We start from the raw sequence: 26,852 nt of genomic DNA, 5'->3' as shown, positions 1-26,852 counted from the left end.
AATTATATAAATGTTTGGTTAGAGAATAAGTTATGAATAATTAATATATGGCACACGCACACAGCTATAAAAATTTCTTTCACCTACTGATACAAAACCATCTCCAAGATATATCCAGTAGAAAAAAACAACATGTAACAGGTCAGTATGTACACTATGCTATAATTTATCTTTAAAAGAAGGAATTAATAGTAGTAGCTTACACATTGGGGTGGGGAATGGGAACTGAGATGATGGAGCCAAAAATAAGCAGAAGACATTTCAAGAATACATTTCCATATTTTAGGTGTTTGAATGATATAACTCTATTACTTATTCAAATATTAAATAGAAAATAATGCTGCTGCTGCTGCCCAGTCGCTCAGTTGTGTCTGACTCTTTGTGACCCCATGGACTGTAGCCCACCAGGCTCCTCTGTTCATGAGATTCTCCAGGCAAGAATACTGGAGTGGGTTGCCATTCCCATCTTCAGGGTATCTTCCCAACCCAGGGATCAAACCTGAACCTCTTAGGTCTCCCGCATTGGCAGGCGGGTTCTTTACCCCTAGCACCACCTAGGAAGCCCATCTGGTGCTCAACTAGTTTTCTCTGTGAACATAAAATGTAGATTGTGAGTGTGTCAGTCTCTCAGTCGTGTCCAACTCTGTGACCCCAGGGACTGTAGCCCACCAGGCTCCTCTGTCCAATATTTCCCATGTACTCGTTTGTTATATTATTTGTTTCCCATAAACTCAGATAAAGAACCCTATATAACTTCAGATTCAGAGAAAATTTTTAGACTTCTGAAACAATGTGACTATTTTGCTGTTTAGATAACAAATGCTTTTTAGAAATGTAGTTTGAACTATGCAGTTCAAGCCCTTTGTATGCATAGTTAAGTATCAGAAATCATGAAAGGTGATCATTTAACTTTGCTTAGATAATCAACGCATGTGAGCTCAGGTATGAGTAAGGGCTCTTCCTTTGAATTGGGCTTCCCTTGTGGCTCAGATGGTAAAGAATCCGCCTGCAATGCAGGAGACCTGGGTTCAATCCCTGGATTGGGAAGATCCCTTGGAGAAGGGAATGGCAACACACTCCAGTATTCTTGCCTGAAAAATCCCATGGACTGAGGAGCCTGGTAGGCTACAGTCCAAAGGGTTACAAAAAGTCAGACATGACTGAGCAACCAATACTTTCTTCTTCTTTTGAATTAGCAGTTTCATTTTTCTTACCATGAAATTTTAACATTAATGTCAAACTTGGTGTAACAATCATTTAGCATATCAGCAAGTTCAAGATGACAAAATTGCCCTTTTGGGGAAGACTATCAAATTTCAGTTAAAAGGGTTCCTAGGCCCAATTCCAACCTGTGTGTGGTAGAGGCTTCCCCACACCAACTAGCAAGTCTTGTAACATCAGTTGAGTGTCCTATGACTCAACTCAATTCTGACACTATTTACCTGGAGATAACCTAGATTCCATACTTTAAGGGAAAGTCCTACAAGACCCCTCCATCCCATGTCCTCTCCAAAGGCCACCCTTCCAGCACCTCCACATGGTCACCCACCTACAGGCTCTCTGAAGCCTCTCCTTTCCGGTTTTTATGAGGGTTCATTACACAGCCATGATTAATTATCAATAAATCATTAGCCATTGACAACTGATTTGATGTCCAGCCCTCTCTCTAATCTGGTGGTTCAAATGGTAAAGAATCTGCCTGTAATGCGGGAGACCCAGGTTCCATCCCTGGGTCAAGAAAATCCCCTGGAGAAAGGAATGGCTACCCACTCCAGTATTCTTGCCTGGCAAATTCCATGGACAGAAGAGCCTGGCGGGCTACAGTGTATGCGGTCCCAAAGAGTTGGACAAGAATGAGCACCTAACACTTTCTATTTTTCACATCCTCCTTCCAATCACCTGGCATGTTCTCCTCCCAACAAACCTCTATCCTTAGATGGGATCCAAAATTGACCTCATTAGCATAACAAAAGACACACTTACCTCTTCAACACTTGGGAAATTCCGAGGGTTTTAAGAGCTATAAGCCAGAAACTGTAGATGAAAACCAAATATGTAGAAAAATGTTATGTTGGTCATCTGAGTGTCCAAATATATTTCTCATAAATCACAATATCACACAATGAACTTCTTCTTAAGCCCAAGAAAAATGTAGGAAAAAAGTAAGAAATTACATTTAATAAAATTAAATATATTGTAATATATTAATTTAATAATAAGCAAAAAATAACAACAAACTTAACATACTAATTCTAAACAGCATTAGCTCAACACATTCTCTGCACTTTCTAATTCTTCCTAAATTCTTTGCACACTTTTTTTTAACTATTTATCTGTTTTTATTTTGGGCTGTGCTAGCTTTTCTCTAGTTGAGCTGCTGGGGCGTCTCGCTGTGGCGCCTTCTCTTGCTGTGGAGCACCGGCTCTAGAGCGCGGGCTTCCGTAGCTGCAGCCCGTGGGCTCAGTATTTGGGGCTCCCTGGGTTCTAGCGCGCAGCCTCAATACTCGTGGCGCACGGGTGGGATCTTGCCAGATCAGGGGTGGAACCCATGTCTCCTATAGGCTGATTCTTTACCACTAAGCCACCTGGGAAGCCCCCTTTACACATTTTTGATGCATCTACATAACTTAAGCAGTTTCCAAAGGACGTTTACTGGTGATCGAAAGCGTGCCCCCAAAGTTCCTCGCTCACGTATCCTAATGGTATGCGGTGTAGGTCACTTGAACTTTCTATTTTGATGTATATGATTCCAATTGAGTCTGTTACAATTAGGGAAGAGAAAGGAAAACAGGGAAGCTCTTTTGAAAGTTTGAAACTTTTCACAGGTGAAACAAGACGTGACTTAACTGCTGTAGGAAAGTGTTTTGAAGTCACCAGTTGGGACAAGACTAAGGGTCTGAGTTACAACAGACCAATTCTCAGGACTCTTGTTTCTCTTCTTGTTTTTCCCTCTTGTTTATTCCTAAATTCAATGCGCAGCAGCATGATCTAATTGGAAGAGAAAATAATGTGGATGAAAGTCTGATCCTAGCTACACTTACTACATGAATATCATCTTGAGCAAGTGCCTGAGCATCTTCGTATCTTTGGTTCTTCATCAGGATAATAAACAATTTTATTCTTCCATAGGCCTCTTTAAAAATCAGCTGCATTGGGGTTTAATTCACATATTGTAAACTGCATCCACTCAAAAATGTTCAATTTGATCAATTTTGCCTGATATATATACTCATGAAACCACCATCATCAAAATGAAATAAATTGGTAATACTGGTATTGTCATATTTGTTCATTTTGTTTTACCAATTCTATTGAGTATGTAATAGTATCTCACTGTGGTTTTATATTTTCCATTGACTAACAGTGTTGAACATCTCTTCATATGTTTACTGGCCATTTGTGAAGTACTCAATCTATGCCTATTTTTTTAAATGAGTGTTTCAGTACTAAGTTTTCAGCATACTTTATATATTTTATTGACAGATAGTCCATTTTAATACTTCTTTGTGCTTTTCATGTTCTGTTTAATAAATTTTTTCTTCTCCAAGTGTCACAAAGATCTTTTATTCTGTTATCTGCTAGTGGGGGCAGGAGGAGAAGGGGACAACAGAGGATGAGATGGCTGTATGGCATCACTGACTCGATGGACGCTGAGTCTGAGTGAACTCCGGGAGCTGGTGATGGACAGGGAGGCCTGGTGTGCTGCGATTCATGGGGTCACAAAGAGTCGGACACGACTGAGTGACTGAACTGGAACTGGAAGAGTCTGCATTTATAGATCTAAATGTAAAAATATAGATTTTGTTAATGCACTTAATTCTATGATCCATTATAAATTAATATCTGTGTATGCTGTGAGGAAAAAATCAATGTAATTTTTTTCCCATATGGAAAGACTACTTTTTAAAAAACTTTTGATGACTAATAATAAACTAGTTGGGGGGGTGGGGGTAGGGGGAACCACACTGCACGGATGTGAGAGTTGGACCATAAAGAAGGCTGAGAACCAAACAATTGATGCTTTCAAACTGTGGTGTTGGAGAAGACTCTTGAGAGTCCCTTGGACAGCAAGGAGTTCCAACCAGTCCATCTGAAAGGAAATGAGTCCTGAATATTCACTGGAAGGACTAATGCTGAAGCTGAAGCTCCAATACTTTGGCCACCTGATGTGAAAAGCCAACTTACTGTAAAGACTCTGATGCAGAGAAAGATTGAGAGCAAAAAGAGAAGGGAGTGACGGAGGATGAGATGGTTGGATAGCATCATTGACTCAATGGACATGAGTTTGAGCACCCTCTGGGAGATAGTGAAGGACAGGGAAGGTTGGCGTGCTGCAGTCCATGGGGTCACAAAGAGTCAGACAAAGCCTTAGCCACTGGACAACAACACTGGCATCAGGACCTTGGTTTGTTGTGGAAAGCTCAGCTTCTCTGTACACAGGTGTGGAATCAAATCTCAGAGACAGTTCTGGGTGAAGCAGGAAAGGATAGCTTTATTGCTTTGCCAGGCAAAGTGGGCACAACGGGCTCATGCCCTCAAATCATGTGTCCCAACTTGGGGAAGATAGCGAGAAGTTTTATAGTAACTTTTCAAAGAGGGCATGGTCAGCTTGTGGACATTCTTCTGATGGGTTGGTGGTGAGGTAAGTAGGAGTCAGCATCATCAACTTTCAGATCCAACTGGTCTGGGGTCTACATGCTGGTGGGCAGCTTATCATCATTAACTTCTCCCATCTGGAGGGAGTTTCAGTATTTGCAAAACAGCTCAAAGATATTGCATCTGCTGATGGAGAAATAGGACCTTGCCCCAAGCCTGCTCTTGGTTTCTCCCAGGTCTCACGTCCCCTCCCTTCATTAATTTACAACTGCATGTATCTGCCTCATTCCTGGGTTGTGAAGATCCCCTGGAGGAGAAAATGGCAGGTATCCTTGCCTGCAGAATCCCCATGGACAGAGGAGCCTGGTGGGCTACAGTCCATGGGATCACAAAGAGTCGGACATGGCCAACTGACTAACTCTTTCACTGAATCTGCTCACTGGAACTCAGGGAAGGTCATGGAGGCTGAATGAAGGCTGTTTCCTATAATCAAAGAAACGGGGGACACAGAAAGGCTCTGTGCCCAGGAGCCCCACAGTTTATCAAGTTTCCCCAACCAGGGATCAAACTCATGCCCCCCTGCTGTGGAAGCACAGAGTCCTAACCACTGAATCATTCTCATATGATTTCCCATAAGCCTACTGAATCAGTAAATTTAAATATTCCATTAAACTTGGGATTCCATGAACTTTTCTGTCGTTATTCCTTCAGATATTTTCCATCTCATTCTTTTTATCCTCTTCTTCTGGAACTTCAACTATCTATATGTTAGCCTTTTTGATATTGTCCCACACATCCCTGAGGGCTCTCTGGAATGTTTGTATTCTTTCTCCATCTCCCCTTCCTCCTCTTCTCTTCCTTCCTTCTCCTCCACTTCCTTGTCTTCTCTCTTGACAACAGGCCACTTTCTCCTGGTTCTTCTTGTCTTGAATAGTCTGGGATTATAACCCAGACATTGCGAATGCTTTGCAGTCAAGACTGAGTTCTGTTGTATTCATCCCAACGTTGTTGATACTTTGTCTTAACATGCAGTTGACTTGATTCAATTGAAACAGCAAGCTCTGTCTCACCTGTGGTGGGTGGCAGTGCAGATCTCAGTCATGCTGTCCCTCAGGATCCTTGGGGAATTGATTCTGGAATCCCCACCTCCTCCATCAAGACCCCTGGATGCTCACAACTCTTAGTTGACCCTCCTGTTCTTGGGGTGTAACCCGCAGATAACCAGCTGTACTCCAAACCCAAGTCTGCCTTGTGCAGTGTTCAAACACAGAATTCAGGTCACCTCTCTTCTGGGCAATCCCTCACTTTCTCATTGCTGTGATTGCCCCAGGCTCCATCCTCTGCTTCCTTGGGCCAGAACACGATAGATCTTCCATTGGAGTTTCAATCAGTCACACACCCTTTTTGACCATGTCCCATCCTCCAGTCAGAGCTGATGCCAGGAAATATACACCTTCCTCTGACGTTCAACTCCCCTCTGCCTGCGTATCCCTTTGTTCACTCTCCATATCCCTTTGTTGATCTTTGTGGATTGTCTGGAGTTTATAGTTGCACTGTGCTGGGGGGGTTGGTCCATTCAGTGCCCATTCCGCCATACCACTGGGCATGTGTCTTCTCCAATGTGTGTGCAACACCTAACAAAGAACTCTCAGCCTTGGGCGGGTGTTTCTGACAACCTCCCCCCGCACTCCCCAGTAGGCTTATTGAAGGGATAAGATGTGATCTTTCTGCATGTTCCATATTTAAAGTATATGGAGGCATTTACACACATAAAAATTGAGCAGCCTGTAAAAAGGCAATGCAGCCCAAACAAACATTACAAAACATATATTAATGTCTTAAGGAACCAGAAACAACTGGAGGTCCTCACCTAATGGATATGTAGGTATTTGGAAATGAGAAAAAGCGTAGCTTGGTTTCTGGCAGAATTGTAGGTGATACGACACTTGGATAGCAATGCATTCATTGCTCAGAAATATTTTCTACGGCAAGATTTAAATGTCTAAATCCTGAAAGTTACAGCGAACATCCACAGTCCTCAAAACACACTGAGATGCACACGACCTTAATGTATTCCTTCTGGGATTTTTAATTATAAAGTTCAATAACTCCTTTAAAGATAGGAATTGTTTGTCTGTTCAACAAACATTCCATCAGAGCCAAGCAATAAGGCCATCTGTAAAACTGGTCTTGCCAGGTGACTCAGTGGTAAAGAATCCACCTGCCAATGCAGGAGATACAGGTTCGATCCCTGAGTTGGGAAGATGCCCTGGAGGAGGAAATGGCAACCCACTTCAGTAATCTTGCCTAGAAACTCCCAAGGAAAAAGGAGCCTGATGGGCTACAGTCCATGGGGTGGCAAAGAGTCATATACAACTGACCACGCACACACACACAGGCCACAGGCAAGGAGCCTAACCTGCTTCAGGCCGCCGTTCGCTGCATTGGGTTCTCGTGCTCATATGAGGAGCAGTCAGGAGGCTTCTTTATTTTCCCAGTGCCCAACACAGTACAGCTTTCAAAACTGGACATCTGGCCCCAAAAGAGATTCCCGCTCTCAAATGGCTAAACCAATGTTGCTAAACTTAGCAGCTCTTGCCTAAGAATTTTCACAGGTGTTCATTTGCATGCATGCAATTCCTCTTGTTACATTAGCATTTAAACAAATTGTTTGAGTCCTGTTTCGAATCTAATTTGTGAATGTTGGTGTAATTTATGAATGTTTATGTCTGACTATGCAACCCCATGGTGGAGATAGTAATTTTTCAAAATGTCTGGCCATTCCCCGAAAATAAAGAGTCAGAAAATAGGCAAAATTTAAACTACCATCTGCTGGCCCCTGCTCATATTATCAAATGCCCAGGCTTTAAAAATGTCATCTTATTTAATACCCTTGCCTCTGTGGATGAAAAAACGTTGCTTGCCATATCATTCAACAAAGGATGTTGCGGCCACTAAGCCAGCAGCCACTGGAGCCACCCCCAAATATGCACCCAGAAGGCATCTAGGGTGGAGCAAAGCATGATACTGGCCTGGAGAGCTAAATTTTCAAATTGTTTAGTCCTTAAGTCTTGTCCAATACTCTTTAAGACCCCATGGACTGTAGCCTGCCAGGCTCCTCTGTCCATGGGGATTCTCCAGGCAAGAATACTGGAGTGGGTTGCCATGCCCTCCTCCAAGGGATCTTCCTGACCCAGGATTGAACCTACATCTCGTGCATCTCCTACATTGGGGGTGGGTTCATTACCTGCTGAGCCATTGGGGAAGTTCATGGTGAATATCAGCATCTATATTTTATAGATAAGAAAATTAAGTAACTTGCCAAAGAATGAAGTTGGCATTTGAACACAGATATTCTGAAGACATGCTCTTTTTCTTCATACCAGCATGGGGATGGGGTGGGGGGGGAGGCGGGGGGCGGTGCGGTGAGTAGTAAATACTCTAGGTTGGATACTGGTTTTAAGTTCTTTCTGTAATAAACCTGCTATAAATAATCTGTAATAGAGCTTCACAGACCTGAAATATTTTTAGAACCACAGAGTAATTCCTGGGTTCAAATTAAAATCACATATATGTAAAAACAATTTTGTCATGCAAGTCTATTTTCCCCCTGTGTTTTGAAACTGTAAGACACCCAAGCACGGTGGCTACAGAAGGAGCATGGTGGAGGGGCTGCCCAAGGTAAGAAATCTGGGCTCATGGGCCTTATCACAGTCTGCCAAGTTCATTTCAAAAAATGTATTTTGGTCTCAGATCCTCTGACAAAAACAACTTTTATTTTTAAGAATAGGAAGAGTGAGGGGGGTTTTGGTATCTTTTTATAGGAAATTTCCATCCACTGGCTTTAAATTGTACTTTTTATTCAAAAGCACAGCATGTTTTTATATTTAAAACATCCTAGGAAACTGAGAGCCATTTTCTCACACTCTGAGTCATGGTTTTACTCTGACTAGGTGAACAGCATCCTCAAGGTCTTACTAGACAGACCCACTGAAACCTTCCAGATCAAAAGGAAATGATCGGTAAATAGCTGCTCCAATTTTCAGTTCTTCTGTAGGAGATGGAACAGAAGCTCAATACTCAGTATTAGCATCAGATTCAATAACAACTTCTGAGAAGAACAAGGATTAATCTGAAAGCTGGGCTCTCTTAAGTCAGACCCAGGTATTGAGGGGCCTTCCATCATTTTGGAGAACAAGGATGCAAACTCATAAACACAAACTTAAAAGCAAACAAAAATATGGAGAGAAACAAATCACAAATTATAAATTTAATGTTCACATTAGATAAGTTATCATTTGAATGAAGCAGTGGTTTGACAACAAACAAAATCCCCCTCTCAAAATTACATAATATTGTGATTAACAACCTCTAGACACATTTCATTAATGTTCCTTTTTCTGCATATCCTTTTTAATCACTTTTTAATAGGATTTTGTCTACACACCCTTTTAAATTGCTTCTTCCTATAAATAAAGATTTTGTAAAATAAATAAACATTTATATAAAATAAACATTTTCTGCAGAAAGAATAAAAGTTATATCTGGGTTTTTTTTAGCTTACTTTATTAAAATGGTGTTCTCATCAACATTAATAGTTTAGAATACTTTTTTTCAGCTTCTCAACTCAGTCATGTCAAGTACATTTTTAGGGTTTTTGTCAAATTTAGAGAGATTTCGATCATTTCTTTTTTTTTTTTTTGTCCTCTGAGGCATTTTATTTGTATGTATTACATCCCTAGAAAAAGGATCCAAGGATTTTCCCTCCTGTATGTTTTCGTCTTGCTTCTTCATGGTCTATGATGCCAGCTGAGGTTGTCAGTACAATGAAACCAAGCTGACGGGATGGGAGCAGATTATTCTGCCATTTTTCTAGATCTTTTGAGTTGCACATCAAATCTAGGGCTGATCACTCCACACTTACTTAGCCTGACTGTGAGGTTCACAACAATTTTCCCAGCCCTGTGATCATCAATGATTTCAAATTCGCCAATGTAACCATGCTTCATCATCACTGTTAGAAACCTGACGATGACTTTGGAGCACGGCCTAATAAGGACCTGGCGTTTGCCTCTCTTTTCGGCATTGTTGATACTCTTGAGAGCATCGGCCAGGACATTCATGCGCACCATTCTGGCGGCACGGAAAGATGGCGGAAAGAGGATCTCGATCGTTTCTTTCATATAGAGGCTGGAAAATCTGGAAAATCTTTCCACAGACACTTTCTGGCTCCGTATATTTCAAACCTTTTTTCTCCTCACGTACCCACATACTGTCAGCACAAGGCCCTGTAAAAAGTGTTCTTACAGGGACTTCCCTGATGGCTCAGTGGATAATACTCTGCCTGCAAATGCAGTGGACACGGGTTCAATCCCTGGTCCAGGAAGATTCCACATGCCACAGAGCAACTAAGCCTGTTCACCACAACCAGTGAGCCCACACTCTACAGCCTGCGAGCCACAACTACTGAACCCGAGTGCCTAGAGCCTGCGCTCCACAGCAAGACAAGCCCCGCAATCAAGAGTAGCCCCTCCTTGCAGCAACTAGAGAAAGCCCGTGCAAAGGGACGAAGACCCAGCATAGCCAAAACTCAAATAAACAATTTTTTTAACTGTTCTTATATGTGTTCTTATTCATCTCAAGCTGGGTGAGCAGGCATAGTGGTCAGTGGGAATTTCTCTGCAAGGCCCTAGTACCCCAGATCAGCTATCAATGGCTTATCTATTCAAGAAGGTGACAGCACCCTGCATAAATACATCTCACCGAAGTAAATGCATCCATTTCCCATATCCCAACCCCCAAAGCCCCATGGCCACTCCATGGCCATCCAAGGGCAGGGTGGGTGTGGGGGTCAGAGTGGAAGGAGACAGCAGTCTTAACTGATTGCATTTTAAAATATCTTTTGCAAATTTTTTCAAAGCCACATGACCATTTGATCCATTTTTGCCCTGATCCTTCCTAAAACCTTAGGGGGAACCTGGGTAAGTAGAGGCTCTTAGCTCAAATGGCCTTTGCTTCTCAGTAAGAGCCACCCCTCCATGTCCTAGCTTTTCACATCCTTAGTCTTTCACTATCAGGGAAAATCATTCATGGCTCTTGAATTACTTCAGTCTTGTACCTACCCCATAATCACAGTCACAAAAGTTATCAGTTAAGTTATAGAGAGTGAAGGCTGAGCTCATAAGGCACCACGTTAGGTGCTTCAGGTATGTTCATTCCTTGACACATCACAGCAACACAGAAATATTCCTCCCATGTTCAGATAAGGAAGCAGGCTGAGAATTACTAAGTAGCACAGCAGGACCCAGGGCCAGCTCCCTGAAGCCCTTACTCTTTCTACTGTAATGGCCGCTTCCTGAGGTCTCTTTTCCCTCCCATAACAAAGTGACACACACTTATAACAGAAAACATTTTCAGCACAGAGAAATAGAAGGAATTTTTTTAATTACCTATACTTGTAATGGTTTATAATTGTAAATACCTATACTGTAATTACAGTGACTGAAGCAATGAAATTAAAAGACGCTTGCTCCTTGGAAGAAAAGCTATGACAAACCTAGTCAGTGTATTAAAAAAAACAGAGACATCATTTTGCTGACAAAGGTCCACGTAGTCAAAGCTATGATTTTTCCAGTAGTCATGTATGGATGTGAGAGCTGGGTCATAAAGAAGGCTGAGTGCTGAAGAATTGATGCTTTTGAACTGTGGTGCTAGAGAAGACTCTTGAGAGTCCCTTGAACTTCAGAGAGATCGAACCCATCAATCCTAAAGGAAATCAACCACGAATATTCATTGGAAGGATTGATGCTGAAGCTGAAGCTCCAGGACTTTGGCTACATGATGCAAAGATGCAACTTACTAGAAAAGACCCTGATGCTGGGAAAGATTGAAGGCAAAAGGAGAAGACAGCGGCAGCGGATGAGATGGTTGGATAGCATCACTGACTCAATGGACATGAGTTTGAGCAAACTCTAGGAGACCATGACGGACAGGGAAGGCTGGTGGGCTGCAGTCCATGTGGTTGCAAAGAGTCGGACACAACTGAGCGACTGAACAACAATACTTGTATTACACAGATAAAACCGTAGTTAAGCTTTTGGTATATTTCCATGTTTTATGGAAGTTAGACATTGAAATTATTATATTAAATAAATGTATTTCCCCCATTTTTAAAGAAACATACGTTCCTTGTCAAAAATATGAAAAATATTAAAAATTATAAACAAACTAAAACACATCTGAATTAGTTTTCTAGGACTGCTATAACAAAGTGGGCGGCTTACACACCAGGAATTGATGGTCTCCTAGCTATGGGATCTAGAAGTACAAGATCACGGTGTGACTCAGGCTGGGTCCTTCTGAGGCAGTAAGGAAGTCTCTCCTGGCTTCTCCCCTAGCTTCTGGTAGCTCCCTTGGCTTGCAGAAACACCACACCACTGTCTTTATCTTCATGGGGCTTCCTGCCTGGAGGGGTCTGTGCCTAAATTCCCCTTCTTAAAATGACACCAATCATATTGGACTAGGAGTCCACTATATTCCAATATGACATAGTTCTAATTCAACTAACTCTACCTGCAAAGACCCTATCTCCAAGGTTCTGAAGGTTAAGACTTTAACATGATTTGCAGGGGAGGGGAGAAAATTCAATCCATAACACCGTTCCATGAGCCAAAGAAAACCAATATTAGCAGTTTGAAGTGAAGTCTCTCAGTCATGTCTGACTCTTTGCGACCCCATGGACTATAACCTACCAGGCTCCTCCATCCATGGGATTTTCCAGGCAAGAGTACTGGAGTGGGTTGCCATTTCCTTCTCCAGAGGATCTTCCTGACCCAGGGAACGAACCTGGGTCTCCCGCATTGCAGGCAGACGTCTGAGCCACCAGGGAAGCAGTTTGCTGCTGCTGCTGCTAAGTCGTGTCCGACTCTGTGTGACCCCACAGACGGCAGCCCACCAGGCTCCCCATCCCTGGGATTCTCCAGGCAAGAACACTGGAGTGGGTTGCCATTTCCTTCTCCAATGCATGAAAGTGAAAAGTGAAAGGGAAGTCGCTCAGTCGTGTCCAACTCTTCACGACCCCATGGGCTGCAGCCTACCAGGTTCCTCCATCCATGGGGTTTTCCAGGTGAGAGTACTGGAGTGGGGTGCCATCCCCTTCTCAGTTTAGCGTTTCTTTTTGACACTCCTCCTACTGCAAGTGGGATCTATGGACCCTTTCCTTGAGTCTGGGCAAGTTAGCAACTGCTTTGAGCAGTGGCCCTAGCACTCAAGTCATCACAACCCAGGCACCAGACAGGAGAGTGGAAGAACTTCCAGAAGTTTCCAGCCTCTAACTGGAGACTCAGTCTTACCAACTGAGGTTCCAGGCTTCACGGGATAAACACAAACCACCCCCACTGCACCCTTTTCCAATTCCTAGCCCAAAGGATGTGGGACCCTGAGAAAATGGTTATTACTGAAGACGCTCGTCTCTGGGGGAACCGGTTACACAGCAACAGTAACTAGAAATGTTATGATTCTCAGTCCTTTTCCTGTTCCTTTATGAATATCGCTCCTGCTGAACTGAGTCACTAACTTCCTTGATGAAAAGGAAATGATAAATTGTGTATCTGCTTCTGAGATTTTCTTTAAGAAATAGAAAAAGAGATAAGCTACATTTCTAAACATCAGCATCATATGTATATAATGAACGTGCTGGTTCCAACCATAGGTTAACAAGGGGATACTCACAAGTCCCAGATGAGATAAAGCAAAGCTTCAGGCTGCAATGGCTGCTAATACACGGTTTGCTCGTCTCGCCCAATTCAGAGTACCACAAGCCAGGCAAGCATCCGAGTTTGAAAGATGCAGAAAGCATAAGAGGCTCTTGGACGTGAAACCAATCAGTACGCTGCATTCAGATCTGTTCTGAGAAAAGGAGTGTTCAGTTCCTCTCGACACTGTATTTCAACCAGGTAAGTAGCTAAGACAATATTACCAGATGTTGGAAACCGAATCAGTTTTAAACAGTCATCAAACTTGACATTCCTTCTGAAACAAGGGGTAAAGCATGTGGGAAGAGAAATATATTTTCTGGGAAATGGGAGTTACCTCAGGAGGAACAGTTCAGGGAAGCTTTGCAGGCCAAGTTTCACTCTCAGCCCCCAGAACTGACCAGACCACACGGAGGTCAACCAAGTAGCTACATTGTGGTCCAAAGTAAGGCTGGTCTCATGAGTCCTTCTGAATCATGGTTCCCTCATTATTGAGCTCTCATTTTGACTTCTCTTTTGTTAGTGTTTTTGTGAGTTTTTTTGTTTTTTTTTTAATGAGGGACAGGATGGTCAATGGGCTTACCTGATAGCTCAGTTGGTAGACTCCACCTGCAGTGTGGGAGACCTGGGTTTGATCCCTGGGTTGGGAAGATCCCCTGGAGAAGGGAAAGGCTACCCACTCCAGTATTCTGGCCTGGAGAATTCCATAGACTATACAGTCCATGGGGTGGCAAAGAGTTGGGCACGACTGAGTGACTTTCACTTTCATTTCTTTCAGGAATGTCTGGTGCAAGGCTGCAAATCTGAAAGTAAATGCCATTGCCTTGAAAAATAGTGGACTTTTTGAGTGTGAGGTTGTTCCCAGCATTTTCCCTGAAAACTCTAATAGATGTTGTTTAATTGTCTTCTGATCTTGAGTGTTACAGAAAAGCCTAAGGTCAGTGGGATTTTCATTTTTGCAAGGGGATTTGCTTCTTTTTGCCTGAATTGTCATAAGATCTGTCCTCTATGTCCTTGTAATGTAAAAACGTTGCCATTAGTTTTTCTTGGATTGTGGGGAACCCTCTTGATGTGTATTCAAGTACTAATACTTAACTCAGGAAACAGTTGTTAAATTAAGTCTAGTTGTTACTTCTATTGCACCATAGGAATAGCAGGCTTAGGTTGAATTATCTGCTCTGCTATATATCAATCATCTGTCTCAGCCACTCAGTTGTGACTCCATGGACCATAGCCCACCAGGCTCTTCTGTCCATGGGATTTCCCCAGTTAAGAATACTGGAGTGGCTAGCCACTCCTTTCTCCAGGGGATCCTCCCGACCCAGGTCTCCTGCATTGCAGGTTGATTCTTTACTGTCTGAGCCATCTGGGAAGCCCCAATAGGGTCAATATTTTTAATCCTTTCCTCTAGTTCTGGGAACATTTTTCAGGATGGTTCTCTAAATCACTGATGTGATACTCAACAACCTTCTCCATAATGTGGATTTGAATTGTTATTGCATCATCAATCTCCTTTGAATCACATATTTCTAATCCCCCCTACTTCGTGTTGATTCAGGCACAGCAAGCTCTCAGAGCCTCAAGGTTCTAGGCGTTCTCTCACCTCTTGGGCTTCACACGTGGTGTTCTTCCCCCCTCATTTCATCCAGCAAACTCCTGCAAGTTCACACGACCTGATTCCCAGTGTCCTTTCACGCAGAAGCTTGCCATGACCCCCAGCGTGGGTGAGGGGTCCCTGAGCTCCTACAGCACCCGGTCCCACCCTGTTATCACACGTCTCACACAATGTTTTAAGTTTCTGCCCCCCTGGTTACCGCACGAGACCCGTGAGGACAGCTGTACTCACCGTCCTTTTCTCGGCGCCCCAGCACCATCGCTGGCACTCAGAAAGCTCTTTTGCCTGTAGTATCACTCCCTTTCAGTCGCATCTAGCTGTCTTTCAAGTATTCTTTTTCTTGTGGTTTCCTGTCTTATTCATAGGTAGTGCCAGTGTTTTTAGGGATGCCGAACAGTCTCACTTCTAGAGATTCAGCTTCCTCTGACTATTCAAAGGCATAGTTCAAAGGCACATATAATCCAATTCTGAGAATATAAAGAAATACTATGCTGCAAAAAAAAAAAAAAAAACAGGAAATTAACGTGATACAGATTTTGTTCAAATTTCACAAAATTTTATGCTAGTGTCCATTATTTGATTTCATGTCTTATTCAAGACTCCACATTGTATTTAATTGCATTGAGCAGCTTCAGCTGCATGCAACAAATCCTGGTAAATTCTCTTTCCATTTTTATTCTATTACATTTTCTAATCTTCCCTGTTATGGCTCCTTAGATACACCCATCACTTAAAAATGGGCATTTAATTTCCAAATACATGGGATGTTTAAAAGTATCTTTCATTTTCTTATTTTGATATCAATTTCTCATTTAAATGCTTTCTTCTCTGCAATCACCCTCTGGGTTTTTTCAGTCTCCTAACTTTATTGAGGCTTTCAATGGTTAAGTCAAAGATCTTAGTAAATGTCACATTGCACTTGAAAATATGTATGTTATTTTCAAATATCTTTTGATATTTTCACTCTGTATAATAGGCTCCAGTTTCATCCACCTCATTAGAACTGATTCAAATGTATTCTTTTTAATGGGCTGAGTAATACTGCATTGTGTATATGTACCAGAGCTTTCTTATCCATTAATCTGCTGATGGTCATCCAAAACATTTGCTTTTTATTTTTTCTTTAATTTGAAAGTCAGTATTAGTTGACATTGGCTTTCATCAATTTGAAATTCATATTCTCCTCATCAAAATCAAGATAATTCATAGCATCTTCTCCTTCAGCTCCATCTTCTCACCTTCTCAAGCTACAGGATGCTGTACCGTGGATGTCCTACAACCTTCATAACATCACAATGTTCCCTATTAAGTGGAGAAAGCAAGCTGGAACCAGAGAGATAAAGATCAGATGGAAAAACAGAGGGAAGTTAGGGGTGCTCACTTTGCTGTCATCCAAATCCCTGATTCCAGGGATTTTAATCAAATTTGAATCATAGCCCTTCCATCCTGTAGCACTGCCATTCCTGAAGTCACCTGAACTCCCCTTATAAACTTCAAAACATGCCCTTCTAGCCAAGCAAGAAACTGGATTCTTACCATTGCAAATGATAATCTTCACTAATACAACTGCTTAATATTGTACCTATACTGCTACAAACTTGGGCATAGGTGATTTTTATAAAAGTTGTTTTAACTCTTGTATTTACATCACACTTAACCATTTTCTAAACATCTGTTATACACATCTGTTTTGACATGTAAAAATAATTGAGTGAGATGAGTAAAGTGGCATTTACTGTTACTTTAAAATAATAATGAAAGATTTTAAAAAATCAGTAAGATGAAGAATCACTTAAATTTTGCCTGAGGTCACACAGCTAGTGAGTGTAAAACTGGAGTTGAACCCCAGTCTTCTAACTCCCAATCCAGAGCTCTAAATCCAGAACCCTAACCTGCTGATTCCCAGCCTTGCGTTCAATATGTCCTTTTAGGCCTGTGCACAGATGTCAAATATTCTTGGTTCAGTTAGTTGCTCAGTCATGTCCAACTCTTTGGACCCCATGGACTCCAGCACGCCAGGCTTCCCTGTCCATCACCAACTCCCAAAGCTCGCTCATTCAAACTCATGTTCATCCAGTCTGTGATGCCATCCAGCCATCTCATTCTCTGTCGTCCACTTCTCCTCCTGCCTTCAATCTTTCCCAGCACGAGGGTCTTTTCCAATAAGTCAGTTATTCAAATATTCTAGAGAGAACTTAAACAGAAAACTTTATATAATGTAAACAATTACCTTCTTGTAGGTCTATTTTTAAAATGTGATTTAAAAAAAATAGTATTTCCTTAATACAGGTATGCTTGTGCTCCAACTATTCTATTTGCCAGAAAAAGCTAATGAAGAATTAGTGACACCTTGTGGCAAAAACTTATTAATTCATGAGCTGCTACCGTCCAAAGGCCTCATGCACTTCACTAAGTAGTTAAGACAATAGCAAAACATCTGGAAAGAATAATCTGTGGTTACAGACTCTGCATCTCACAACTAAAACTGTCCTCCCTTTGTTCCACTTGGGCTCAGTTCCCACCACTTCACAGAAACTGCTATTTTTGTGAAGTTCACAGACAACTTCCATGCTGGCAAACCCAACAGTTACTTCTCAGTTCTCATCTTACATAACTTCTTACATAATAACCAAGGTGACTCCACCGCTCCTGAAACTTTTGGTTTCACCAAGACCACACTCCTTCCTTTTTACTTTTAATGTCTCTAAAACCCTCTGAACTCTCACCAGTACCAAATTCTTATCTCTAGCTCCAACCTTTCCACCGAACTCCAGACACACGTCTAAACCGGCAGTGTGACACGTCCATGTGATACTCCAAGCGTTTCAGAATGAAAAATGCCCACAAGAACTTCCACCCAATCAGCTGCATCTCAGGAAATGACATTAAATGATTGTTTTTGCACATCTGCAATATGAAACACAAAAACATTACTTCGCCAGAAAATATGGGGCTAGTACAGTGCAGAATTCAGATTTAAATCCACACACTACTTAACTGAATGCAAACGCAAAGGCAAACAACTGTTATCACTCAGTTCAGTTCAGTCGCTCAGTCATGTTCGACTCTTTGCGACCCCATGGACTGCAGCACGCCAGGCCTCCCTGTACATCACCAACTCCCAGAGTTCACTCAAACTCATGTCCATTGTTGCATTGGTGATGCCATCTGACCAACCCATCTTCTGTCATTCCCCTTCTCCTCCTGTCTTCAATCTTTCCCAGCATCAGGGTCTTTTCAAATAAGTCAGTTCTTTGCATCAGGTAGCCAAAGTATTGGAGTTTCAGCTTCAGCATCAGTCCTTCCAATGAATATTCAGGACTGATTTCCTTTAGGATGGACTGGCTGGATCTCCCTGCAATCCAAGGGACTCTCAAGAGTCTTCTCCAACAGCACAGTTCACTCAGGGAAGCATAAGCTTCACTTACACAAACCCAGTACTTTCACATCGCCAACACTAAAACCAGTGCATTTGCTGTTTCTAAGGACAGACCCGTCCCTTGACGCTTCATTTTTAGGGCAAGAGGAGGGCCTAAAAGACTCAAGAAGACGCCCTGCTGCTGCTCCTAAGTCGCTTCAGTCTTGTCCGACTCTGTGTGACCCCATAGACAGCAGCCCACTAGGCTCCTCTGTCCCTGGGATTCTCCAGGCAACAACACTGGAGTGGGTTGCCATTTCCTTCTCCAATGCATGAAGGTGAAAAGTGAAAGGGAAGTCGCTCAGTCGTGCCCGACTCTTAGCGACCCCATGGACTGCAGCCTACCAGGCTCCTCTGTCCATGGGATTTTCCAGGCAAGAGTACTGGAGTGGCCCTTTACCAAAAAGGAGATGTCTGTGGGGAGGCCCTCCACGCCCAAGGACCGCCCCCTGAAGGACTAGCAGCAGAGCGGTAAGCAGGGAAGGAAAGCAGAAAAAGGCAGACCAGCTACGCAGGCGGACCCTGGGGCGGGAGAGGTGGCGGTGCTCGGAGACAACGGGGAAGCCCCCCGGCCCGGCCCTGGCACGTAACAAGAGATAGGAGGCTGGGCGCCATGCGTGTGCGATCGTAGGGGGATGGCCCGATCAGAGGCGCGGCGGCAGGCGCGGGAGAAACGGCCAAGGGCGGTCCCCGAGGAGCGGGCTCTGCGTGAACGGCGCCAACCCAGGCCCCGCCGAGAGCCCCTCGAGAGTGGGGCCGGGGACCATCGCCGCCCTCCTCAGGCCTCTGCTGGGGCCGCCGGGCACGCCTCCTTCATGCGCAGGCTCGTTGACCAGGAAGACGCGGGTGGGCAGAGTCAAGAACCGGAAGTGCTCGGGCGCACTGGCAACCTTCCCCGGAAGCCCGCCAGCCGGAACAGCCCCGAGGCTCCGCCCCTCGACGGAACGCTGGGTTGCTGGGCAACCGGCGCGGGCGCCGCGGGAGGGTTCGGTGGTGCCCAGAACCGTGCCTGTGTAGCTCCTACTTCCTGCCCTGGCAATCTCCCGGCCCGCCCGCTTCCCTTCTTGCCGCCCCTCCTCGCATCACGGAATCCCTGCCCTTGGCACTACGTGCACCTCTCCGGCTCCCACGACACTCTAGTGCCCACCTGCTTCGAAGCCAAGCTTCATCAAAAGGGAAGCGGGCCGACCCCGAGCGCGACCTCCACGTTGGCTGAGCGCGCCTCCCCGGCCATGGCCACCTACACCTACACCAGCCGGCCCCGGGCCCTGCCCTGCCAGCGCCGCCGTTACCGGGACGACCTGATGCAGCAGTGAGTGAGCAAACCGGCCTCTGTGGGGTCTCATCCTGGGGCCGCGGGATCTTGATCCTTTCGCCCTGGCAGAACCTGCCTATGCTGCTTTCCCTTCCCTGCTCTCTGAGAAATAAATTCCCTCCCTAAGGAACTCTACTGGAGAAGGAAATGGCAACCCACTCCAATATTCCTGCCTGGAGGATCACAAGGACAGAGGAGGCTGGTGGGCTGCCGTCTAGGGGATTGCACGGAGTCGGACACAACTGAAGCGACTTAGCAGCAGCACAAGAAACTCTCCTGTGTTGTGGAGGACTGAAGCAATAAAGGGAATTAGTTAACTTTTTAGTGGTCATGATGCTGGCATGATTGATAACATGTGCAGGGAAACGACTTATTATTGAGTCAACAGGTGGTTATTGGCCGACTGTGTACCAAGCAGGCACCTTCTAGGAGCACCAACATACATTTTCTTACCTACTCTCCAGTGCTGTGAAGTTAGTTTTATATTATGTATTATGCATAACAAGAAACTGGGATACAAAGGTGTACCTCACAATAGCGTGTCCATAACGGGAGCCACGTAAATCTCTTCACAGGAATCAGGTTCTCCTTCCATGTTGGACTGCAAATTGTACTTTTACTTCATCAGTATTGCAAATATTCAGGTATCCATATTTGGAAAGGGCGTTAAATATTATGGTTCTCTTAAAGTTCTTTCTGTATGCTTCAAATTTTGGAATCAGCAGAACTTTCCAAGAATGCAGGCTCCATGGAAGCAAGACCCTTTATGACTTTTATTCACTAAAGATCTACCTGACAGATAGTTAGCACTCAACACAGATTGTTGAATTAAAGGCTGAACATGAGTTCTTGATGCTTATTTCAAGCTGAGTCTAAAATCATAATTATCTTATTCTGACAATAAAGACATGTGTTAATAAGAAATGCCTATCACTTTAAGAAAACCAAAATAAGAACATTTAAATTATAAAAGTTTTAAATTCAGTTTTAAAAGGGACTCCTTGGAGAAATATTTCCTAGTGCCTTGAAGTGGTTGCTTACAAATCCTTCCTATTAAATCACACCAAGAGATGACAGAAGAATCATTGGTGGTTCCTTGAAAACAATTTCTCTTTTTAGAGAATTAGTTGATTGGTATATTGAAGCAATCTGAATCAAGCCTTTGAGAGGAGTTCTTTTGGATGTGTCTGTTAGATTTTTCAGTTTACAAATTTATAAAAGTAATACATTCTTGTGAAGCCAATGGAAATTACAAATAAGGAGTAATAAAGGCAAAGTTAATTGTCTCTCACCCATCTCCACTCCTGCTTCTCTGTTGTAAGCAAACTTAAGTCTTATTCTTCCACAGCTTCTTGCTTGTGCACACAGAGGAGCATATGTACGTGTATATGGAAGGTTTTGTTTCCGAAATGGAATCATACTGCTGCTGCTGAGTCGCCTCAGTCGTGTCCGACTCTGTGCGACCCCATAGACGGCAGCCCACCAGGCTCCCCCGTCCCTGGGATTCTCCAGGCAAGAACACTGGAGTGGGTTGCCATTTCCTTCTCCATATTAATCTGCACTTGGCTCCCTCTACTTTTTTTCTCCTCCACTTTTTTATAAACTAATTCCTTTTTTCCCCAAATTTCTTTCTGTATACATTCACACACAGATCTAATTTTTAAATATATGTACTCATTCATGCCTGTGGGTATTCTTAGTACAGCCTTATTCTCTAGCCCCTTCTCTTGCAAACCTGCTGTCCCTCTCCTGCCTCCAAACCACATTAATGACTTTGAATGAATACTTTGTACTTTTCTCCAGACACCCATGTTTATGTACACATGTATGAATACAAATATATACATACAGATACACGTCTGCATGGCCTTTGTCTTCTTCATAACAATGTAGCATACATAATTCTCAACATCTTCCTTCTCTCACCTAATTGTGGAACTTCCCTACTTTATCAACGGTGCTAAAAAAAAATCTATTTTCTTAAAATAGTTTCACCTTAGTCTAAATCCTATTAAAAATGAGTTGGCCCCAAAGACAAATATCATATGATATCACTTCCATGTGGAATCTACCAAAGTAATAGAATTTTTATTTACAAAATGGAAATAGATTCACAGACATAGTAACTTATGGTTACCAAAGAAGAAAGGGGATGAGGAATAAAGTGGAAATCTGAGGTTAACAGATACACACTACTATATATAAAATAGATAGCAAGAACCTACTATATAGCACAGATATTTTCAGTATCTTGTAATAACTTATAGTGGAAAAGAATCTGAAAATATATATTATGTATGTATAATTGATATGCTTTGCTGTATACCTGAAACTAACTCAATATTGTAAATCAAATATACTTTAATTTTTGAAAATGAAAAGTTGACTTTTAGATACCAATTCTCCATTACACTCATAATTTAGAATTTACTTTTTTACAGACCTGAAGAACCTGTGCATTACGGAAACATAATGTATGACAGAAGGGTGATCCGAGGCAACACGTACGCCCTGCAGTCAGTACCACTGGTAAGTACAGTTCGAATTGTCTGACACAGAGTACTCCAGACTACCTGTGGTGAAGGAGCAATTTTTGTTTCTGTCTTTAAATTTCTAATCTGTTACAGACTAAAACATTTATGAAATAAGGATGGATTGCTAGAAAAATGAAAGGGGAAAAAAAATGTATGCAAAATATAAGCCAGATAGTGGTTGGCAGGGAATGGAGGAATAGAGAAGTGTTATTTAATGAGTACGGAGTTTCAGTTTCACAGAATGAAAAAAGTTCTGGAGATGAACGGTGGTAGTGGTTGTGCAATGTGAGTGTACTTAATGCCCCTGAACTGTGCACTGAAAAGTGGTTTGGTTCAGTTCAGTCACTCAGTCGTGTCCAACTCATTGCAATCCCATGGACTGCACCATGCCAGGCTTCCCTGTCCATCACCAAATCCCGGAGCTTACTCAAACTCATGTCCATAGAGTTGGTGATGCCATCCAACCATCTCATCCTCTGTCGTCCCCTTCTCCTCCCGCCTTCAATCTTTCCCATGATCAGGGTCTTTTCCAATAAGTCAGTTATTTGCATCAGGTGGCCAAAGTATTGGAGCTTCAGCATCAGCCCTTCCAGTGAATATTAGGGACTGATTTCCTTTAGGATTGACTGGTTGGATCTCCTTGGGACTCTCAAGAGTCTTCTCCAGCACCACAGTTCAAAAGCATCAATTCTTTTCACTCAGCTTTCTTTATAGTCCAACTCTCACATCCATACACATGACTACTGGAAAAACCATAGCTTTGACTAGATGGACCTTTGTTGGCAAAGTAATGTCTCTGCTTTTTAATATACCATCTAGGTTGGTCATACCTTTTCTTCCAAGGAGCAAGTGTCTTCTAATTTCATGGCTGCAGTCACCATCTGCAGTGATTTTGGAGGCCAAAAAGGTAAAGTCTGTCACTGTTTACATTGTTTCCCCATCTATTTGCCATGAAGTGATGGGACTGGATGCCATGATCTTAGTTTTCTGAATGTTGAGTTTTAAGCAAACTTTTTCACTCTCCTCTTTCACTTTCATCAATAGGCTCTTTAGTTCATCTTCACTTTCTACCATAAGGGTGGTGTCATCCGCATATCTGAGGTTATTGATATTTCTCCTGGCAATCTTGATTCCAGCTTGTGCTTCATCCAGCCCGGCATTTCGCATGATGTACTTTGCATATAAATTAAATTAGCAGGGTGACAATATACCACTTTGATGTACTCCTTTCCCGATTTGGAACCAGTCTGTTGTTCCATGTCCAGTTCTAACTGTTGCTTCTTGACCTGCATATAGATTTCTCAGGAGTCAGGTCAGGTGATCTGGTATTCCCATCTCTTTCAGAATTTCCCAGTTTGTTGTGAACCACACAGTCAAAGCCTTTGGCATAGTCAGTAAAGCAGAAGTAGATGTTTTTCTGGAACTCTCTTGCTTTTTTGATGATCAGTGCATGTTGGCAATTTGATCTCTGGTTCCTCTGCCTTTTCTGAATCCAACTTGAACATCTGAAAGTTCACAGTTCATGTACTTTTGAAGCCTGGCTTGGAGAGTTTTGAGCATTTACTAGCATGAGATGAGTGTAATTGTGCAGTAGTTTGAACATTCTTTAGCATTGCCTTTCTTTGGGATTGGAATGAAAACTGACCTTTTCCAGTCCTGTGGCCACTGCTGAGTTTTCCAAATTTGCTGGCATATTGAGTGCAGCACTTTCACAGCATCATCTTTCAGGATTTGAATTAGCTCAACTGGAATTCCATCACCTCTACTAGTTTTGATTGTAGTGATGCTTCCTAAGGTCCACTTGACTTCGCATTCCAGGATGTCTGGCTCTAGGTGAGTGATCACACCATCATGGTTATCTGGGTCATGAAGATCTTTTTTGTACAGTTCTTCTGTGTATTCTTGCCACCTCTTCTGAATATCTTCTGCTTCTGTTAGGTCGATACCTTTTCTGTCCTTTATTGTGCCCATCTTTGCATGAAATGTTCTGTTGGTATGTCTAATTTCTTGAAGAGGTCTCTGCCTTTCCCATTCTATTGTTTTCCTCTATTTCTTTGCATTGATCACCGAGGAAGGCTTTCTTACCTCTCCTTGCTGTTCTTTGGAACTCTGCATTCCAATGGGTATATCTTTCCTTTTCTCCTTTGCCCTTTGCCTCCTTTAATCCCTTAGTCATCTGTTGTTTGTATACTTGAACAGGCTTTGTTCGGACTAAAGTTGTTTTCTTTGTGAGCTAATGTATTTTTTATGGAAATTCTGTCATGAAATTAGGCTAAAAAAAAATTCAAGTGGTTTTCAATTTCTTAACTACACATTAAAATCTATTGTGACTGAATGGTTACCTCAGTTTACTAGGCATCAGAGGAGTTCATGGTAAAAAAAATCCTTGAATGAGGAAAAACAGTTTATTATTTGGGATTCTGCACCCATTTTATTCTGGTTAATGGTCATACTTTGAAGTTACTTTTATGTGTTTTACCAGATACCTTTGTAATTGCCTGACAAATTTCAGGTGAATTTTTAATCACCAAGTCACCGATGAGCAGGACGTGCTCTGTGACGGGTGCCTTCATGCCACCCAGGAATTGGTTTGGAGAAGCACTCCTATACACCTTGAGAAATATTTCCTAAGTTTTATAAGCCTTTTCTGTCATTCAGCCTGGGCAGCCTGATCCTGTAGAGATTCAGAGACAGCAGCAGGCTAGGAGGAGGGCTTTTGCCAGAAAACAAGCCCAAGAACAGCTCAGACCGCGTACACCCGAACCTGTGGAAGGCAGGAAACATGTGGACGTGCAGACAGGTATGTGGGCCCACGGCTTGGTGGCTCCTCAGAGTGTATGGTTTTCTGAGTCAGTTCATTTTGTTTGACTTTCATATTAACGTATCTGTTATGCCATCTAGTATTTCCCTGTCACGTGGTAGAAGAAGTCCGTTTAGTAAACAAACTCATAGACTGAATATTGTTATTATATTGGGTACGGCTGAAAATGTGACATGGCGATTTTTTTAAAAAAGAATATAAGGACCAAATTAATTCTCTCAGCCCTTTTCACAAATGCTGTTCTCCAACTGGGAGTATTTCCTGCTTTTCATAGCCCAAGATGAATCACTCTTGGACTCGTGGAAGGTGGAGAGCAGTATAGTTTTATTTTGGTATTCTGTCTTTTGAGAGAAGTAAACCCATTTACTGAATATCTGAAAACTGCATATCTGAAAATGTGGGTTATTAGTCCAAGCTTTACTAATCCCGGGGCTTCCTGGGTAGCTCAGCTGGTAAAGAATCCGCCTGCAAAGCAGGAGACTCCACTTCGATTCCTGGATCCAGAAGTTCCCCTGGAGAAGGGATAGGCTACCCATTCCAGTATTCTTGGGCTTCGCTGGTGGCTCAGATTGTAAAGAATCCACCTGCAACGCAGGAGACCTGTGTTTGATACCTGGGTTGGGAAGATCCCCTGGAGGAGGGCATGGCAACCCACTCCAGTATTCCTGCCTGGAGAATTCCCGTGGACAGAGGAGCCTGGCAGGCTACAGTCCATGGGTCGCAAAGAGTCGGACACGACTGAGTGACTAAGCACAGCACAGCACAAACCTGTTTAGATCTGAGTCCCCCACCTCTCTCACCATGGCCTCTTCTAGCTCCTTTTGTTCTCCATTCCCTTGCATCCTCCCCAGGGCCACATAGGCTCTCCTAGGCTGCTGCTGCTGCTGCTAAGTCGCTTCAGTTGTGTCCGACTCTGTGCGACCCCATAGATGGCAGCCCACTAGGCTCCCCCGTCCCTGGGATTCTCCAGGCAAGAACACTGGAATGGATTGCCATTTCCTTCTCCAATGCATGAAAATGAAAAGTGAAAGGGAAGTCGCTCAGTCATGTCCGACTTTAGCGACCCCCTGGACTGCAGCCTACCAGGCTCCTCCGTCCATGGGATTTTCTAGGCAGAAGTACTGGAGTGGGGTGCCATTGCCTTCTCCGTTCCTAGGCTAGTGCCAGGCTTTTCCTACTTACCTGACTGTCGTCAGCTGTGGGGGTTTACCTGGACCCATAAGGTCCAGCTGTGTTGTTGACAGACTCTTGGTCGTCAAGCAATACTTGATGTTTTCCTTGGACATAACCAGAGATATTTCTGGATAGTAAGGACAAAAGGTTGAGGACCATTCCAAGCTTTTTCCTACCTTGAGACCAAGTCTAGAATAAGTACATGTCTGTGATTAGCCAATATAGTTGTAATTCTGTAAGAGCTAAATTTTAGTCTTTACTTATACTGTCAGAATATGAAGTGATAGAATAGCAGCCACTTTTTGTTGAGTACTTCCTGTGTCTCAGAGACACAGGTCCTTTACCTGTGTCTCCTTTATTATTATGCAGACTGTAGGTGACTGATAACCATGATCCCTTTTGCAGATAAAGAAACCAAGACCCAAAGAGGATGTAATCGCTAGGTCCTATGTTCAACAGCTGACTCCAGTTCTCATGTTCTTTGCATGATGCCATACTGCCCTTGCCTCATGTAAATTATTCCCAAGGTGAAATTTGTTTTCCTATATCTGTTTATGATATGTAGGCTAGAGAGAACGTCCATAACACAATGATGTGATGCGTAGTTTTTTTACATGTCCAGGAATT

The 26,852-nt window shown here is 43.0% G+C and overlaps 1 protein-coding gene, 1 long non-coding RNA gene and 1 pseudogene across 16 annotated transcripts in view; 1 reads left to right on the top strand and 2 right to left on the bottom strand.

Annotated features, from left to right (window-relative positions):
- Nucleotides 1-17,387, bottom strand: part of LOC107132793 (uncharacterized) — a 79,362-nt gene extending 61,975 nt beyond the window's left edge. For 5 of the 11 annotated variants that reach the window (XR_001501065.3, XR_009495885.1, XR_001501064.3 and 2 more), the window contains exons 1-4: nt 16,203-17,387; nt 15,196-15,455; nt 13,327-13,498; nt 1,984-2,034 (exon numbers count right to left, since the gene is read on the bottom strand). This is a non-coding gene — a long non-coding RNA (uncharacterized lncRNA). Of the gene's footprint in view, nt 1-1,983; nt 2,035-2,847; nt 2,989-3,451; nt 3,781-13,326; nt 13,504-15,195; nt 15,456-16,024 lie in introns of those variants that run through there. The other 6 variants (XR_009495887.1, XR_001501068.3, XR_003036468.2 and 3 more) reach the window with 5 other exon arrangements.
- LOC101904173 (small ribosomal subunit protein uS8-like) lies at nt 9,281-9,757 on the bottom strand (annotated as a pseudogene).
- Nucleotides 17,388-18,803: 1,416 nt separating the features above from the next.
- RSPH3 (radial spoke head 3) overlaps nt 18,804-26,852 on the top strand; it is a 40,173-nt gene continuing 32,124 nt past the window's right edge. For 4 of the 5 annotated variants that reach the window (XR_235932.5, XR_009495796.1, XR_808949.4 and 1 more), the window contains exons 1-3: nt 18,804-19,694; nt 22,139-22,226; nt 24,890-25,031. Coding sequence is in view for 2 of the 5 variants with exons in the window: in XM_024996706.2 (XP_024852474.1) it covers nt 19,018-19,694; nt 22,139-22,226; nt 24,890-25,031 (907 nt within the window). In the remaining 3 variants the exon portion in view is untranslated. The remainder of the gene's footprint in view (nt 19,695-22,138; nt 22,227-24,889; nt 25,032-26,852) is intronic. The other variant, NM_001109799.1, reaches the window with a different exon arrangement.

The sequence above is a fragment of the Bos taurus genome, chromosome 9, assembly GCF_002263795.3.
Source record: "Bos taurus isolate L1 Dominette 01449 registration number 42190680 breed Hereford chromosome 9, ARS-UCD2.0, whole genome shotgun sequence".
NCBI lineage: Eukaryota > Metazoa > Chordata > Mammalia > Artiodactyla > Bovidae > Bos > Bos taurus.
Note: the sequence above shows the minus strand (reverse complement) of the source record. Positions and strands in the feature narration are given on the sequence as shown.